Raw genomic sequence first — 17,508 nt, forward strand, 5'->3', positions numbered from 1 at the left:
CATATTGACCCTCCTGGATCATTGGCAAAATCGTTCAAATTGTCTCCATCTAGAATGATGGAAATTCTTAGAAATTTGTTTAGACACTTGAGGTCTAAGATGGGTCTGAACGTTCCCTCTTTTCTGGGGACCACAAATAGGTTTGAGTAAAACCCCTGTCCCTGTTCCAATTTTGGAACAGGACAGATTACTCCCATAGTAAAAAGGTCTTTTACACAGCGGAAAAACGCCTCTCTCTTTATCTGGTTTTCAGATAATTTTGAAAGATGAACTCTCCCTCTTGGGAGAAAATCCTTGAATTCCAATTGATAACCGTGGGTCACTATTTCTAGTGCCCAGGAATCCTGAAAATCTCTTGCCCAAGCCTGAGCAAAGAAAGAAAGTCTGCCCGCTACTAGATCCGGTCCCGGATCGGGGGCCACCCCTTCATGCTGCTTTGTGGAAGTGGAAGAAGAAGCGGGGGGTCCTCCTTTAAAGTTCCGAAAGAAACGAAAATTATTCTGTTTACCCCTCATTTTAACCGACCTATCCTGAGGTAGGGCATGGCCCTTACCTCCTGTAATATCAGAAATGATCTCCTTCAATGCTGGCCCAAAAAGGGTCTTACCTTTAAAGGGAATAGCTAAAAGCTTATGTTTTGATGACACATCAGCAGACCAAGATTTGAGCCACAATGCTCTACGTGCTAAAATAGTAAATTTTACATTTTTTGCCGCTAATTTAGCAATTTGAAAAGTGGCATCAGTAATAAAAGAATTAGCTAGCTTAAGAGCCTTAATTCTATCTAGAATGTCATCTAATGAAGTCTCAACCTTAAGAGACTCTTCTAGAGCCTCAAACCAAAAAGCTGCTGCAGTAGTTACTGGAACAATGCAAGCCATAGGTTGGAAAAGAAATCCCTGATTAACAAATAATATCTTTAGTAGACCCTCTAATTTCTTATCCATAGGATCCTTGAAAGCACAACTATCCTCAATGGGTATAGTAGTACACTTAGCTCCCTCTACCTTAGGGACCGTTTGCCATGAGTCCCGAATGGTATCTGATATAGGAAACATTTTCTTAAAATTAGGAGAGGGAGAAAACGGTATACCTGGTCTATCCCATTCCTTACTAATAATTTCCGAAATTCTCTTAGGAACCGGAAAAACATCAGTGTAAGTAGGAACTTCCAAATATTTATCCATTTTACACAATTTCTCTGGAGGAATCACAATAGGATCACAATCATCCAGAGTCGCTAAAACCTCCCTAAGCAACAGGCAGAGGTGTTCAAGCTTAAATTTAAATGACATAGCATCCGAATCTGTCTGAGGCAAAACATTCCCCGAATCAGAAATTTCACCCTCAGACAGCAATTCCCTGATCCCCAACTCAGAGCACTGTGAGGGAACATCGGAAATAGCTAATAAAGCATCAGAGGATTCAGTATTTACATTAATACTTGACCTACTGCGTTTACCCTGCAACACTGGTAATTTAGACAATACCTCTGTAAGGATAGTTGACATAACTGCAGCCATCTCCTGCAGAGTAAAGGAATTAGACGCACTAGAAGTACTAGGCGTCGCTTGTGTGGGCATAAAAGGTTGTGACACTTGGGGAGAATTGGATGGCATATCCTGATTCTCTTCAGACGGAGAATCATCCCTAGGCACACTTACTTTATTTAAAATATGCTTTTTACATTTTAAAGCCCTTTCAGTACAAAAGTTACACAATAGCTTCTAAACACATAGAACAATGAGAAACCTCAATGTCAGACATGTTGAACAGACTAATAATACCACAAAAGTCGATTAAACACTTATTTATAGCATAAAATAAACATTAGAAAAAAACGTGTACTGTGCCTTTAAGAAAAGAAAAAGTGAACAATTTTTCTAAAATGCACAAAAAACGTTAAATTATTCCCAAATTTAACTTAATATCGTTGGTTAATCCAAAAATTACTGAACTCAGAAGCAAGGGCAGAAATAAGGCTTTAGAAGTACTTATATCAACATGTAGTCAAAAGATAGATAAAAATATACTCTGCACCTCGCCACAGCTCTGCTGTGGCGCCTACCTGCCCCCAGGGTATTTCGAATCCAGTTTCCAACCCTTCAGACCAGCTACACAATCCAGGAGCCACCGAGTTACTGTTTGCTGCTGCTAAGCCTGAAGAAACACCACTCTTATAAAAATAGGTTTTACTGCTTACCCCATTCCCATACAGGGAAATAATGCCAGCCAGTTCTGATACACCAAGTCTCCCCAGAAAAAAAAGGCTGCACATACCTTAATGCTAATTGTAGCATGAAACCGGTCTCCACACTGAAGATGTCTCATGGTTACCTTCAGAAGTCTTGTGGGAACCAGCGTGGATCTTAGTTACAAATGCGAAGATCATCAAACCTCAGGGCAGAAATCTTCTTCCATATCCCCCTGAGGAAAATAGTATGCACCGGTACCATTTAAAATAAAAAACTTCTTGATTGAAGAAACTAAAACTAACACCTCACTTTACCATGTCTTCCTAGTATAACACAGGCAAAGAGAATGACTGAGGGTGGAGGGGAAGGGGAGGGGCTATATATACAGCTCTGCTGTGGTGCTCTTTGCCACTTCCTGTTAGCAGGAGGTTAATATCCCACAAGTAAGGATGAAATCCGTGGACTCGTCATATCTTTGTAAAAGAAAGGAAGAACCTAATCGCTCCCATTGATTCTTAATGTTAGCCATCTTAACAGGAACCGGGAAGGTCTGAGGCACCACCCTGTCCTCGTATACCTTATCAAGCTTAGGAATCGAAGGTTCCTCCGGAAGCTTTGGTTCCAGAACCTCAAGAGTAGCCAGCACTTGCTTCAGCAAAAAGCACAAATTCTCTATCCTAAACCTAAAGTCAGGCTCCTCCACAGCTGGAGGATAAGATGACCCGGACTGACCCAGAAGGAGCCTCCTCTGAAGAGTCAGAGTGGGCCTCGTCATCGCATAACGCCTCTGATATTTCCATAGGCGTAGACAACCCCTGGGTTGGGCAGCCATGATACGCCCTACACTTGCGCTTAGCAGAATGTGGTAAGGCATGGATCACTTTCGATACTGCCGTTTGCAGTTGATCCGCAGAATCTGACGGCCAACGAATCTCTTCTGTAGGAGTAATGGTTGGACCCTGGGGCGCTGCATGTGCACTCTGAGGTGAAAGCAGGGAACGCACCTCGCAGGACAGGGAACCCTCAGAGGTGGACGGCTCAGTAGTACTAGACATCCCTATATTTTTAGATGTCGCAACTTTATCAAGGCATGTGGAACATAGTTGAGCAGGCTGATCTACAAGAACCTCCTCACAATAAACACAGGAATCAGACTTTGTTAAAGAGGGAGTACCCTCTAATGCGTCAGAGTCCTCCATAGCTTGCGCTTTTAATATGGACTAGATAAACTTCATAAACAGGCACCTTTATACCTCCAATGGCCGGGGCACTCACCACCTCCTATGACCCGGACTACGGAAAATGCTTTGTCTCCTGCACTGCTGTTCAACAGAGGAAGTGGAGACCGCCCACGGTCACATGGAAAGCCTTGCAGGACCGCCCCTGCACTAAGGAGAAAACGTGCGAAAAACGGCCACGCAAATACTCACGGAAGTCATCCTGAAAGTTCCACCATTGCCAGAGCCTCATCTCGCACATAATGCAGCAATCACACAATAAACAATATGGGCTTAGAAATTAGCATATGACCCTACCTAGGTTTAGCTTTGAACATAGAATACCAAGAGAACAAAGTGATTTTGATGATACATTGGAAAGTTGTTTAAAATTGCATGCAATATCTGAATCATGAAAGCTTAATTTTGACTAGACTATCCTTTTAATAGTGTGTATAAATGTCAACATAGAATTTGCCAGACAGTATAAAATCTTATCTGTAGTAAGCATATGTCCCAAACTCCTCGATAAATAAAGGACAATCGGTTCCATTGCACTTACAACTGAATGTGTTTGATAGACAGCTAAAACATCTAGGGTAAAGGAGACCGGGTAAAGGAGACCAGGTAAAGGTTTGAGTGCTTGGAGGCGTGATAGCAAATGGTATGCAGAGAGAGGAAGAGACTTATATCCAATATCTTGTGTGTCAGGTTTTGGTTTCTGCCATGCAACCTATTTTTTTTATAACCATTGGTTATATTGGTAAATATTACTAGTATGAGCCAAGATAAAAAGTTAGAAACCAGCAATGCATTTACCTTAAACACTTTGTTGATCTGATCTATCTCAGATTTTCCTGGGAACAGTGGCTTCTGGGTAAGGAGTTCACCAAATATACAACCAACTGACCACATGTCAATAGCCGTAGAATATTCCTGAAAAAAAAAAAAAGAGAAGATGCTCACTTCAGAAATCTGTAATTACAGTTGATTAACCAAAGTACTGATTTTGTGAACTTTACTTACCTTAGCTCCAAGTAACAACTCTGGGGCTCTGTACCATAAAGTGACAACTATAGGTGTGTAAGGCTTCAACGGCGAGCCATACTCCCGCGCCAAACCAAAGTCTCCAACCTGAAAAAAGAAAGAAATAGCACAAATTAACAGTTATAAATTAAGTTATAAATGATAAATATTCTTTAGGTTCTGGACAAATAATTTAAGAAAGGTCACTTGCAGAAAAACAAAATGTATGCTTGCCTGATAAATTAGTTTCTTTCAGGATGATGAGAGTCCATAGGTGAACCATAACATGCGGGATATATTTCCCACGACTAGGAAGTCACAAACCCTCACAAAAGCTTTAATCCCTCACACCTCCCCTCCCCACTCAGTTTATGTATAGCCGAGCAGAGTTACAGTAGGAAAGAGAAAGCTAGGTTAAGAGATGCAAATAAGAACTATCGCCATGGTACAAAAAAGGGGGCGTGTCCTATGGACTCATGGTAAGCATACATTTTGTTTTCTTTCGTAAGATGATGAGAGTCCATAGGTGATCCATAACATGTGGGATGTAATACCCGAGCGAGTACCATGTTAAGGATGGGTGAAACAAGAAAATAGGCAGTTCGTATTTGCTAGACACTGCGGCCTGAAGGACTTTCCTGCCAAAAGCAGCTTCAAAAGAAGTGAAAACATAAAAAAACTGTAGAATTTGGAAAGGTCTGAATAGAAGAACAAGTTGAAGCCTTGCAAATCTGTTCCAAAGAATCATCAAGCAGAATGGGCAGTTATTCTCTTAAGAGGTGACTTTCCCGCTACCAAGTAAACCTCACAAATTGACAGTTTAAGCCATGACGATAAAGCAACAGCTGTGGTCTTTTGACCCTTTCTAGGACCAGAAAAATGGACTACAAGCTTGCCTAAAATCCTTAGTAGCTTGAAGTTAAAATTTCAAAGCTCTGATCACATCTAAGTTGTGAAGAAGATGTTCCTTAGAATTTGATGGATTAGGACACAAAGATGGAAACACAATCTCCTGATTGGTGTTTTCAGATGAGATCACCTTGGGAAGAAAATCATATTTTGTGAGAACTGCTTTGTCATGGTGTTTTCTGAAGAGATCACCTTGCTAAGAAAATCATATTTTGTAAGGAGAAAACTGCTTTGTCATGATGTAAAACGAACAATGGAGCTTCACAGGACACAGCTGACAATTTAGAAACTTGTCTAGCTGAAGATATTGATAAAAGGAAAAGAACATTCTAGGAAAGCATTTTAAAGGTCCAGGCCTTGCATAGGTTTAAATTGATGACCTTGCATAACTAAAATAACTAAATTTAAGTTCAAGGTGGTTCTCACAACTGGATGAAATTCTCACCAGAGCTTGAAAACAAAATGTCTGAACATATGGAAGTTTCACCAACTTTTTATGAAAAAAGGACAAGGCAGAAATATGGCCCTTTAAGGAGCTAGCGGATAAGTCTTTGTCAAGGCCACGCTGAAGGAATTGAAGAATTCTAAAAGATTTCCAGAAACCGCCCCTGGAAAATCACCAATTGAAATAAGCTTTACAAACTTTATGGTAGACCTTCTGAGTGACAGGTTTCCTAGCTTGCAAAAGAGTGCGAATGACAGTCAGAAAAAACCCTCTATTTTTAAAGCACTAGGCGTTCAACCTCCACACCGCCAAATTCAGAGATTGAAGGACTGGATGGAATAACGGCCTTGAGACAGAAGATCCTTTCTTTGTGGCAGAGTCCAGGGAGGAGCAGAAGACATTTGTACATACTATGTTCTAGGGGCCAAGCAGGAGCTATCAAGATCACGGAGGCTGACCCGTTTAATTCTGGCAACGACTCTTACAAGAACAAATGGGGGAAATATATAAGCTAGTTGGAAGTTCCAAGGACAAAACAAGAACTTCTATCAGAGTTTTTGGATCTCTTGGTTTGGCACAGTATGCTGGAAGTTTATGATTCAGCATGGAAGCCATAAGATCTACTTCTGGAAGACCCCATCTTGAGACAATCTGATAGAAAATGTCTTAATGAAGAGACCATTCTCTTCGATGAACTGACTGAGGAAGTCTGCTTCCCAATTGTTTACTCCTCTAACGTGAATGGCAGACAGAGTGCAGCAATTCTATGCCAGGATAGGATTTGGGATACCTCTTGCATAGCTAGAGGGCTGTGAGTTCCTCCTTGATGGTTGATATAAGCAACTGCAGTAATGTTGAAACCAGAATAATTTCTCTTGTATGAGAAGGGGCATGGACAGAAGAGCTTGAAAAATCGCTGGAAGTTCCAGAATGTTTATAGGTAACTTCGCCTCCAGGAGAGGATAAACTCCTTGGACCCTTTTCGAGATCCCCAGACAGCACCCCAACTCTGTAAGCTTGCATCTGTAGTGACCACAGTACAAATGAGCAGGTCAAAAAATGACTTTCCCTCCACCATGAGCGAGATTGTATGAACGAGATATTAAGAAGAATCTGTTGATCCAGCTGAAAACTGAATTGCCTTAGCATGGACAGCTAAAGAGGGCGAAGGTGAAAGTGAGCAAATGGTACAGCATCTGACGCTGCCACCATAACACACTACCTCTATACACTGAGCCACAGTCAGAAAAAGAAAAGATTGGAGAGAAAGACAAGATTTCTGCAATTTGATCCTGCTCATGTCTGTTAAAGAGAAGCGCATAAGTCTAATACCCCATAAATGCCACTCTTGTTGCCTGAGATAAAGCACTCTAGGAAACATTGATTATCCAGCCCTATTCCTTTAGAAAGGAAAATATTTCTGAGTATGAGAGATAGCCAAAGGGAGAGGAGGAGCATGGACCATATGTCATCCAGGTAAAGGGCTATTGAGATTCTCTGGACTCTGAGCACTGCCAAGAGTGCTCCCATCACCTTTGTGAAAATGCAGGGAGCTGTGGCCAGACCAAACAGCAAGCGCCAGAAACTGGTAGTGGCTGTCGAAGAAGGCAAATCTCAGAAACGGATTATGATCTTCGTGAATAGGAATATGCAGATATGCATCCCTTAGGTCTATTGTAGACATAAATTGACCCTGTTGAATTAAGGGAATTATTGTGCAAATAGATTCCATCTTGAAGATGGGAACTCAAATTTGTTTAGGGTCTTTATGTCCAAAACAGATCTGAAAGAACCCTTTTTCTTGGGGGCAATGAAAAGATTGGAGTAGAACCCCTGTTTAGATATTGGAACATGAGCAATTACTCCCATGTCCTTTAGATCCTGAACACATTAAAAAAAGGCAACCGCCTTTAACGGATTCTTTGGAACATGAGACAGATAAAAGCGATCCTGGGACGGTCTGGAACAAAATCCTACTCAATAGCATTGGGAGATGATGTTTAAGACCCAAGGATCCTGAACTGAATGGAACCAGGCCTCCTGATAAGATTCAATCTGCCCTCTAACAGATGGGGATCTGGATTGGGGGCCATCCCTTCATGCAGATTTTTTAATAGAATTGTATTTCTTGGTCTGTTTGTTCTTAGACCACGATGATCCAGTTTACCAGAAGGGCTTTGAGGACTCAGGCTTCTGAGAGGGAAAAGATTTCTGATCTCTTGAGGAGCGAAAGAAGTGAAAACTGTTTCCTTGTCTGCTGTTCCCCTTAGATTTTTTTATCAAGAGGAAGAAAAGCTCCTTTCACACCCGTAAACGTCTTGATAATGGAGAACCAATTCAGAACCAAAGAGAATCTTTCCTTCAAAAGAAAGTCATTAGTATGTTTTTGAGACCATGTCAGCTGACCAAAGCTTCAGTCATAAGGCCCTCCTTAACAGAATATCAATGTACATATTCTTGATGATAATCTTGATAATGTCAAAAACAGCATCACATTAGCAATCTTTGAGGCCATTACATCCTCAGAGGATTGATCTGAGACCATCTGAGATATCAAGATCACGGAGAATCACATCAGAGTGACGCAGCGGCAGTCACACAGGTGACGGCAACTGCAGGTCCGAGTTAAACGCCTGTCTGGAAGCAGAGCTTTCTTAGGAAGGACTCAGATTTTCAGTACATTAGATCTCTAAAAGATGTGTTGTCCTCCATAGGAATGGTTGTCCGCTTTGCAAGAGTAGATATTGCTCCATCCACTCTGGGAATAGACTCCCATAATTCAAAATTATTTTCTGGAATTAGGTACATCTTCTTGAACCTGTTAGAAGGAATAAAAAATGCCAAGTTTCTTCCATTCCTTACCAATGTAGTTGGATACTAAATCAGGAACCTCAAAATTTTGATTTTTGGCAGAGCCTTGAAAACTACATTTAATTAGTTAACAGGTTTAGATTCTGCAGACTTTGTTTCTGTGATACCCAAGGTATTAAGCACTTCCTGCAAGAGAGTGCCAATGTGTTCTACCTTGAACCTAAAAGTAGAATCCAATTCAGGATCAGCTACAGGTTATATGTCCTCAGATAAAATTTCCCCTTCAGAAATTTCTGAACATGAACCAGCAATCAGAATTATGTAAATTAGCAGGAACCTGTACTTGAGAGGAAAAGCCCTGTAAATTTAGTAATTTAGCAGAGGATAAATCCCCAAGATTTGTGCTTACGCTTACTTGATTTAGGGATGACCATCAAAAACAAACATAGTTTTGTGGAGAATAGATTTAAATTGAGGAGAATAATCTGTGAAATCCCCCTGAGTAACATATACAGGTATAGGGCAGACATTTCTATTAGGTGCAGATAATGCCACCGACTGATTAACATGTAAAAGTTGAGGGGCACAATTAGTACATAACTAGTTAATTTGACGCACAGGAACAGTTTTGCAAAATAAATAAATTATGGGGCGATATGATCCGTGGAACTCCCTTCTAATTGGTCTGACATGTTAAGCGGGGAGAAGAGATGTTAGACTCCATAAATATAGCAAATCTGACAGATGAGAGAGTAAATCTTGTTTACCAAAGTTAAATAAAAATGGGTATTTGGATAAAATACCAGTAGCCACACTTGGATTTCACCTCAGACAATATGAAAATGGAGAGACAGAGTAAAAATTCCTTACACCAAACTGAGAAGAAATTGCACAACTACCAACCCCAGCAGCTCTTGTGAGAGTACTCACCACCCAAACCTCGAGATTGTGGCCAAAATTAGAGAGCGAGAAGTCTAGGATCACGCAAAATCATGCAGGAGGAGAGCCAGTACGGAGGAGACTGTGAAAAGAGCGTGAAGCAGAGGAGGCGGAGCTTACCACCATTATGTAAGCCCTCTGATGGGAATCTCAAAAGTTATGAAAATAAGTAAAAACCACTGTTTCCTTTCACAGTCCCCCTGACAGTCCCACTGCTAACCGCTACACTCTGAGGAACTTGAGTCTCAGGCAGTTAGAGGTTGTGGGAACAAATACCCAAGCTCTAGAACACTGAACGAAGAAAAAAAAAAACGGAAGGGTAAAAGGAGGCGGACCCTATACTGAGGGCACCACAGCCTGCAGAACCTCTCTCCCAAAAGCTGCTTCCGCAGAAGCAAAAACTTACAATTTATAAAATTTTGCAAAAGTATGTAAGGAAGACCAAGTGGCTGCCTTACAAATCTGCTCCATAGAAGCCTCATTCTTAAAGGCCCAAGAAGAGGCCACAGCTCTAGTCGAGTGAGCCGTAATCTCCTCAACCAAAAAGAGAGGTAGCAGAGGCCCTTTGCCCCCTGCGCTTCCCTGAATACACAACAAATAAGGACGAAGTCTGCCTGAACTCCCTTTGTGGCTTGAAGATAAAACTTCAAAGCCCGAACCACGTCCAGATTATGAAGTAACCTCTTCTTCTTTGAAGAAGGGTTAGGACACAAAGAAGGAACTACTATTTCCTGATTGATGTTACGACTCGACACGACCTTGGTAGGGAAACCCAATCCAGTGCGAAGAACAGCCTTATCAGCATGAAACACCAAGTAGGGAGGCTCACATTGCAAGGCCGCCAATTCAGAGAGACTGCATGCCGATGCAATAGCCAGTAATAATAGGACATTCCACGAAAGAACCTTAATGTCAAGAGCATGCATAGGCTCAAACGGAGCCCTCTGCAAAACCTTAAGAACCAAGTTTAAGCTTCAAGGAGGAGCCGGGTTCCTGAAGACAGGCCTGATCCTAATCAGCGCCTGAACAAAGGACTGAATGTCAGGAAGCTCCGCAAGCTTCTTATGCAACAGTACAGATAAAGCCGAGATCTGTTCCCCTTAGGGAACTGGCGGCAAGACTCTTATCCAGACCGTCCTGGAGAAAGGCCAAAATCCTGGATACCCTGACCTTATGCCATGTGTATTCTCGTTTCTCACACCAGGACAAGTAGGTCCTCCACACCTTGTGATAGATGCGTCGAGTGCCAATCACCCCTTCCAAAAATCCTCTCTTAGCTAAGACTAGACGTTCAAGGACCTTGAACTAGCAGATCCCTGCGACAAGATAACGACATCACCACCAGATCCGCAAACCACATCCTCTGCGGCCACGACGGAGCAATCAGAATAGCCTAAGCTTGCTCCTGCTTGATGTGGGCCACTAACCGAGGTAGAAGAGGCAACGGTGGAAATATGTAAATTAGGTTGAAGTCCCAGGGTACCGCCAAGGCATCTATCAGTTCCGCCTGGGGATCCCTGGATAGCGACCCGTGTCTGGGTAGCTTGCAATTGAGTCTGGACGCTATGAGATCTAACTCCGGCATTCCCCATCCTGCAGATCTCCGCAAACATCTCGGGATGGAGGGACCATTCCCCTGGATAAAACGTCTGTCTGCTCAAAAAATCCGCTGTCCACAGCAGGAATGTGGATCGCTTAGAGCGAACAATTGTGAGTCTCTGCCCATTCCAGAATCCAAGATACTTCCCTCATGGATAGGGAGCTTCTCATCCCCCCTCTGATGGTTTATGTAAGCCACCGAGGTAATGTTGTCCGACTGGAATCTTATGAATCGGGATGACCACAGAAGGGGCCAAGCCCTCAGAGCGTTGAATATCGCTCGAAGTTCCAATATATTTATAGGAAGACTCAACTCTTCTCGAGTCCACCTGCCCTGTGCCCTTCTGACACCCCAAACAGCTACCCATCCTGATAGACTTGCATTCATGGTCACAATCTGCCAGGATGGTCTCAAAAAGGATGTCCCCTGAGACAACTGCCGCGGTCGGGTCCACCAAGATAGGGACTCCCTCACCGTTCTGTCTAAAGATATCTGTTGGGATAGAGCTGAATGATCGCTGTTCTACTGTCTCAACATGCACAGCTGAAGAGGTCTGAGATGGAACCTGGCGAATGGAATGACATCTATGCTGAATACCATGAGCCCCGATCAGCTCCATACACCTGGCCACAGATGTCCTGGAGTATGTCTGAAGAGCTAGACAGTTGGACACAAGCTTCCAACGTCTCTGATCTGTCAAGAATATCTTCATAGCTGAAGAATGTATTATACCCAGGAATTCCACCCTGTTGCTGGGGACCAATGAACTCTATCCTTTTGTTTATATTCCACCCGTGAGATCGAAGGAGAAGAGCTCTCGAGTGATCCTCCGCAAGACTGTAGGATGGAGCCTGGACCAGGATATCATCCAGATAAGGTGCAACTGCAATTCCTCTGTCTCTCGCTACTGCGAGTAGAGCTCTCAGAACCTTTGTGAAGACTTTTGGGGCAGTCGCCAGACCAAACGGAAGGACCACAAACTGGAAGTGCTGGATCCAGGAAGGCGAACCTTGGAAACCTGAAGTGATCCCAGGGGATTGGAACGTGAAGGTAGGCGTCCTTCAGGTCTATTAGTTGTCATAAATTGCCCCTCTTGCACTAGGGCAAAATTGACCTGATCGTCTCCATCTTGAACGATGGGACTGACAAGAACTTGTTTAAAGTCTTTAGGTCCAGGATTGGACAAAACGCGCCCTCCTTTTTTGGGACCACGAAAAGGTTTGAATAATATCCCAGACCTCTTTCTACCCCCAGAGATGAGAGATCCTTCACACACCCCAGGAAGGCATCTATTTTCTGGTCTTGAAGATATGTTTGACAGGAGGAATCTGCCTCTGGGCGGATAAGACTTGAAACCTATCCTGTAACCCTGGGATACGACCTCAAGAACCCAAGGATCTATAATGTCTCTTCTCCAGGCCTCTGCAAAAAGATAGTTTGCCCCCTACATGATCTGATGTATACCAGGGGCAACCCCTTCATGCTGACTGATTCGGCTGGCTTCTTGTTCTGCTTGGACTTGTTCCAAGAGTTTGTTGGCTTCCAAGATCCCTTGGATTGCTCTGACTTTGCGGCAGGCTGCTGACGCTGAGACTTGTCCGCACAAAAGGGACGAAAAGTAGATCCCTTTGGTTTAGCCGCCTTATCCTGAGGCAATAAGGCACCCTTGCCACCCGTGACCGTAGAGATGATAGAATCCAGCCCCGGGCCAAACAACGCTTTCCCCTTCAATGGGAGGGAAAGCAAACGAGACTTAGAAGTCATGTCAGCAGACCACAACTTTAGCCACAGAGCCCTGCAGGCTAAAACAGAAAACCCTGATGTCTTAGCATTCAGGCGAATAATCTGCATGTTAGCATCACAAATGAACGAATGTGCCACCTTTAAGGCCTTAATTCGGTCTAGAATTTCATTGAGAAGAGTCTCCACCTTGACCATCGCTGCTAGTGCGTCACACCAGTAGGTAGCCACTGCCGCCGCCGGCTGAAAAACGAACCCTGTCAGTTGGAACATCTTCCGCAACATGGACTCCATCTTTTTATCCATGGGTTCCTTGAAAGAGGAGCTATCCTCTAGCGCAATAGTCGTTCTCTTAGCGAGCATGGGGATAGCACCATCCACCTTAGGGACAGTTCCCCACAGTTCAAGATGCGCCTCAGGAACGGGGAAAAGCTTTTTAAATGAAGAAGAGGGGGAAAAAGACAAACCCAGTTACACCCATTCATTCTTAATAATGTTAGCCATTTTAACTGGAACCGGGAAGGCCTGGGGCACTACCCTGTCCTCATAGACTATCAAGTTTAGGAATTGAAGGTTCCTCCGGTAGTTTTTGTTCCTGAACCTCCAACGTAGCAAGCACCTCTTTTAGCAGATAGCACAAATGCTCCATCCTAAACTTAAAATCAGGCTCCTCCGCGGACAGAGGCCTAGAAGTAGCCGATTCCGCCCCAGAAGCAACATCCTCCGATAAGTCAGAGTTGTCCTCCTCCACTAACAATCTGTCAGAGACATCCAGCGGATTCAAAGACCCCTGAGACGGAAAGCAGTGCTATACCTTCCGCTTGTGCTTAGAAGGCTGAGTCATCGCATCAATGGCCGCAGAAAACGCCGTATGTAATTGATCGGCAAAGTCTGGAGGCCGTAGGAGGATTAGTAGTGCCCTGGGGAACTGCTTGTGTAATCTGAGATGATTGCAAGGAACGCACCTCGTGGGGCAGAGAACCCTCAGAGGTAGATGGCTCAGACGTACTAAATACTTTATTCTTTTTGGAAATAGCAATATTGTCAAAGCATGTGGAACAGAGTTGCGTCTGCGGTTCGACAGTTCCTCACAATATGGCCGGGGCACTCACCACCTCCTATGACCCGGACTACAAGAACCGGCTCTCGTCTCCTTCGAACGCAGATCGAGAAAGAGGAAGTTGTAGAGGTCACACCCGGTCACATGGAGTGCCATGCAGGACAGCCCCTGCACTCGAGAGGATGCGCCAAAAAAGCCTGCCTGAATTTCTCTCTATGAACTGTGTTCCACACTGACAGTCTCATCTCACACAAATGCAGTAGTAAACACAAACAATATTATGCATATTAATATCCCCCCTGTTCAACAGCCCCCTTCCGAGGGTATTACCTTAGATTCTATAAAAAGATAAAAGGAGCCACACTGTGACCCTGTCTTCATGCGTTATCAAATATAAATATAAATATATATATATATATATATATATATATATATATATATAAATGAAATGCTCTTACCAGAATCACAGCTGTGTAACAGGAACACGGCCCTTCAAGTGTGACAGGGTAGTAGCATCGCTCCTGACATGGACTTGAGAGAAGAAAAGCAGGCAGCGAAACTCGTCAACGCTGATTGCTGTTAAACGGAGTCGGGTTGGGTTCACAGAAAGACTCTCCCTGCATCTCCGGACTCAAACATTCACCCAAGCTCTCACCGAGAGGCTGACAGGACTACTTAAAACTCCAGTCCCATTGCGAAGAGTACTACCCTCCATAAGAGACTACTCCGAATCTTCCGACACTTCTCTGCCAACCTCCTATGACGAAAGGCAAAGAATGACTGGGGGATGAGGGGAGTGGAATAGGTATTTAAGCCTTTGCCTCGTCCTGGTGGCCAGGTTCTTAACTCCCACAAGTAATGAATGAAGCGGTGGACTCTCCTCCTCCCATTAAGATGGAAAAGAGCTGCTGAAGGGGTTACAAACGGTGAGGAAGTCATCCAGAGTGTGTCCCCAATGATTTGGTAGCCCTTTATAGTGAAATTGGGTCCAAAAGTGTGCCTGCAGGGAAGTAGGCTTAGACCCCCAGCTATGCTATACGTGCTCTCCCAAGTATCTTTGGATAGCCTATGGATTATAAAAGTGCCTAAGTCACTTACCTGGACTGAAGCACCATTCCACTGAAGCTTACCAGCAAGATGAGTTACTGATCCAGTAGAGAGCCCATCCTGTACTAGTAGAGGTACTGCAGAGGATTTAGTGGATATACCTGTATCCTTTCAGGGGGAGGCTAGGGACAAGTCCATGCGACACCCAAGGGCAGTTATGTGCACAATATTACACTAAAGGGTTTTCGGCCATAACAGAGGTTAATCCAATGCCATTTTTATTACTCAAGACAGGTCCTCCTCTTGAATATTCTTTGAGAGGAGACTAAAGGGTGCTGGGTCTCAAATAGCTCCCAATAAGACTTGAAAGAAAATAATTATAAGAGCATCTCCATCTTCAACCCTCTCCTCGAAGGCCAAGAACATACTGAGTGGGGAGGGGAGGTGAGAGGCATTAAAGTGCCATAAACCATGTTGAGCTCTGTGCATATCCTAAAAGTGCTAATTAAGTAAAACTAGTTTGCATAACAAAATTGCTGGAAAGTATTTTAAAATAATTTTCAAAAATAAGCAAAATTATTTACATGGCAATGCAGACTGGAGTAGTCTGATCCCCCCCCCACCCCCCTTATCAGTGTTTTGCATCAGAAACACAGGCATTGTATTTAAACTGTGTTCACATCTGCTTATTTGCTTCTAGGCATGCTCCAGCAGATAATCAGTGTTAAAGTCTTGCGATCTACCAAATCAAAAGGTGGATATAGACACAGCCATAGAAGGAATTGTGTGGGTGGAGTTAGTGTAGGGTTAATGGCGAGGCACTGCAGTATAAATTTGCAGGTAAAGTAATTAAAGTACATATTATATTTTGTCTCTATCCCAACTTGTTTTATGTCCCTTTAAAGCTCTTGTGAGGGCTCTTCCCCTAGTGGCAGGAAAACATAATTTATGTAAGAACTTGCCTGATAAATTCATTTCTTTCATATTGGCAAGAGTCCATGAGCTAGTGACGTATGGGATATACAATCCTACCAGGAGGGGCAAAGTTTCCCAAACCTCAAAATGCCTATAAATACACCCCTCACCACACCCACAATTCAGTTTAACGAATAGCCAAGTAGTGGGGTGATAGAAAAAGGAGTAAAAAGCATCAAAAAAAGGAACTGGAAATATAATTGTGCTTTATACAAAAAAAACATAACCACCATAAAAAGGGTGGGTCTCATGGACTCTTGCCAATATGAAAGAAATGAATTTATCAGGTAAGTTCTTACATAAATTATGTTTTCCTACATGTAATTGGCAAGAGTCCATGAGCTAGTGACGTATGGGATAATAATACAAAATATGTGGTACTCCACAGAAGAGTCACTAGAGAGGGAGGGATAAAAACAGCCATTTTCCGCTGAAAAAATCAAATCCACATCCAAAAATATACGTTTCTCATAATTGAAAAGAAAAAATTTAAAACATAGGCAGAGGAATCAAACTGAAACAGCTGCCTGAAGAACTTTTCTACCAAAAACTGCTTCCGAAGAGGCAAATACATCAAAACGGTAGAAATTAGTAAATGTATGCAAAGAAGACCAAGTTGCTGCTTTGCAAATCTGATCAACTGAAGCTTCATTCTTAAAAGCCCACAAAGTGGAAACTGATCTAGTAGAATTAGCTGTGATTCTCTGAGGCGGAGCCTGACCCCAACTCCAAATAAGCCTGATGAATCAAAAGCTTTAACCAGGATGCCAAGGAAATAGCAGAATCCTTCTGACCTTTCCTAGGACCAGAAAATAAAACAAATAAACTGGAAGTCTTCCTGAAATCTTTAGTAGCATCAACATAATATTTCAAAGCTCTTACAACATCCAGAGAATGTAAGGATCTCTCCAAAGAATTCTTAGGATTAGGACACAAAGAGGGAACAACAATTTCCCTATTAATGTTGTTAGAATTCACAACTTTGGGTAAAAATGTAAATGAAGTCCGCAAAACTGCCTTATCCTGATGGAAAATCAGAAAAGGAGACTCACTAGAAAGAGCAGATAATTCGGAAACTCTTCTAGCAGAAGAGATAGCCAAAAGGAACAACACTTTCCAAGAAAGTAGTTTAATATCCAAAGAATGCATAGGCTCAAAAGGAGGAGCCTGCAAAGTCTTTAAAACCAAATTAAGACTCCAAGGAGGAGAGATTGGTTTAATAACAGGCTTGATACGAACCAAAGCCTGAACAAAACAGTGAATATCAGGAAGCTTAGCATTCTTTCTATGAAATAAAACAGAAAGAGCAGAGATTTGTCCCTTCAAAGTATTTGCAGACAAACCTTTATCCAAACCATCCTGAAGAAACTGTAAAATTCTAGGAATTCTAAAAGAATGCCAGGAGAATTTATGATAAGAACACCATGAAATATGTCTTCCAAACTTGATAATACATCTTCCTAGAAACAGATTTACGAGCCTGTAACATAGGATCAATCACGGAGACAGAAAAACCTCTATGACTAAGCGTTCAATTTCCATAC

The 17,508-nt window shown here is 42.8% G+C and overlaps 1 protein-coding gene across 8 annotated transcripts in view; it reads right to left on the bottom strand.

Moving 5' to 3' along the window:
* LOC128638537 (cyclin-dependent kinase 11B) overlaps nucleotides 1–17,508 on the bottom strand; it is a 120,378-nt gene that overhangs the window by 13,818 nt on the left and 89,052 nt on the right. For all 8 annotated transcript variants that reach the window (XM_053690554.1, XM_053690549.1, XM_053690555.1 and 5 more), the window contains 2 exons: nucleotides 4,439–4,546; nucleotides 4,232–4,348 (listed from right to left, as the gene is read on the bottom strand). In XM_053690554.1, coding sequence (XP_053546529.1) covers nucleotides 4,232–4,348; nucleotides 4,439–4,546 — 225 coding nt within the window. The remainder of the gene's footprint in view (nucleotides 1–4,231; nucleotides 4,349–4,438; nucleotides 4,547–17,508) is intronic.

The sequence above is a fragment of the Bombina bombina genome, chromosome 8, assembly GCF_027579735.1.
Source record: "Bombina bombina isolate aBomBom1 chromosome 8, aBomBom1.pri, whole genome shotgun sequence".
NCBI lineage: Eukaryota > Metazoa > Chordata > Amphibia > Anura > Bombinatoridae > Bombina > Bombina bombina.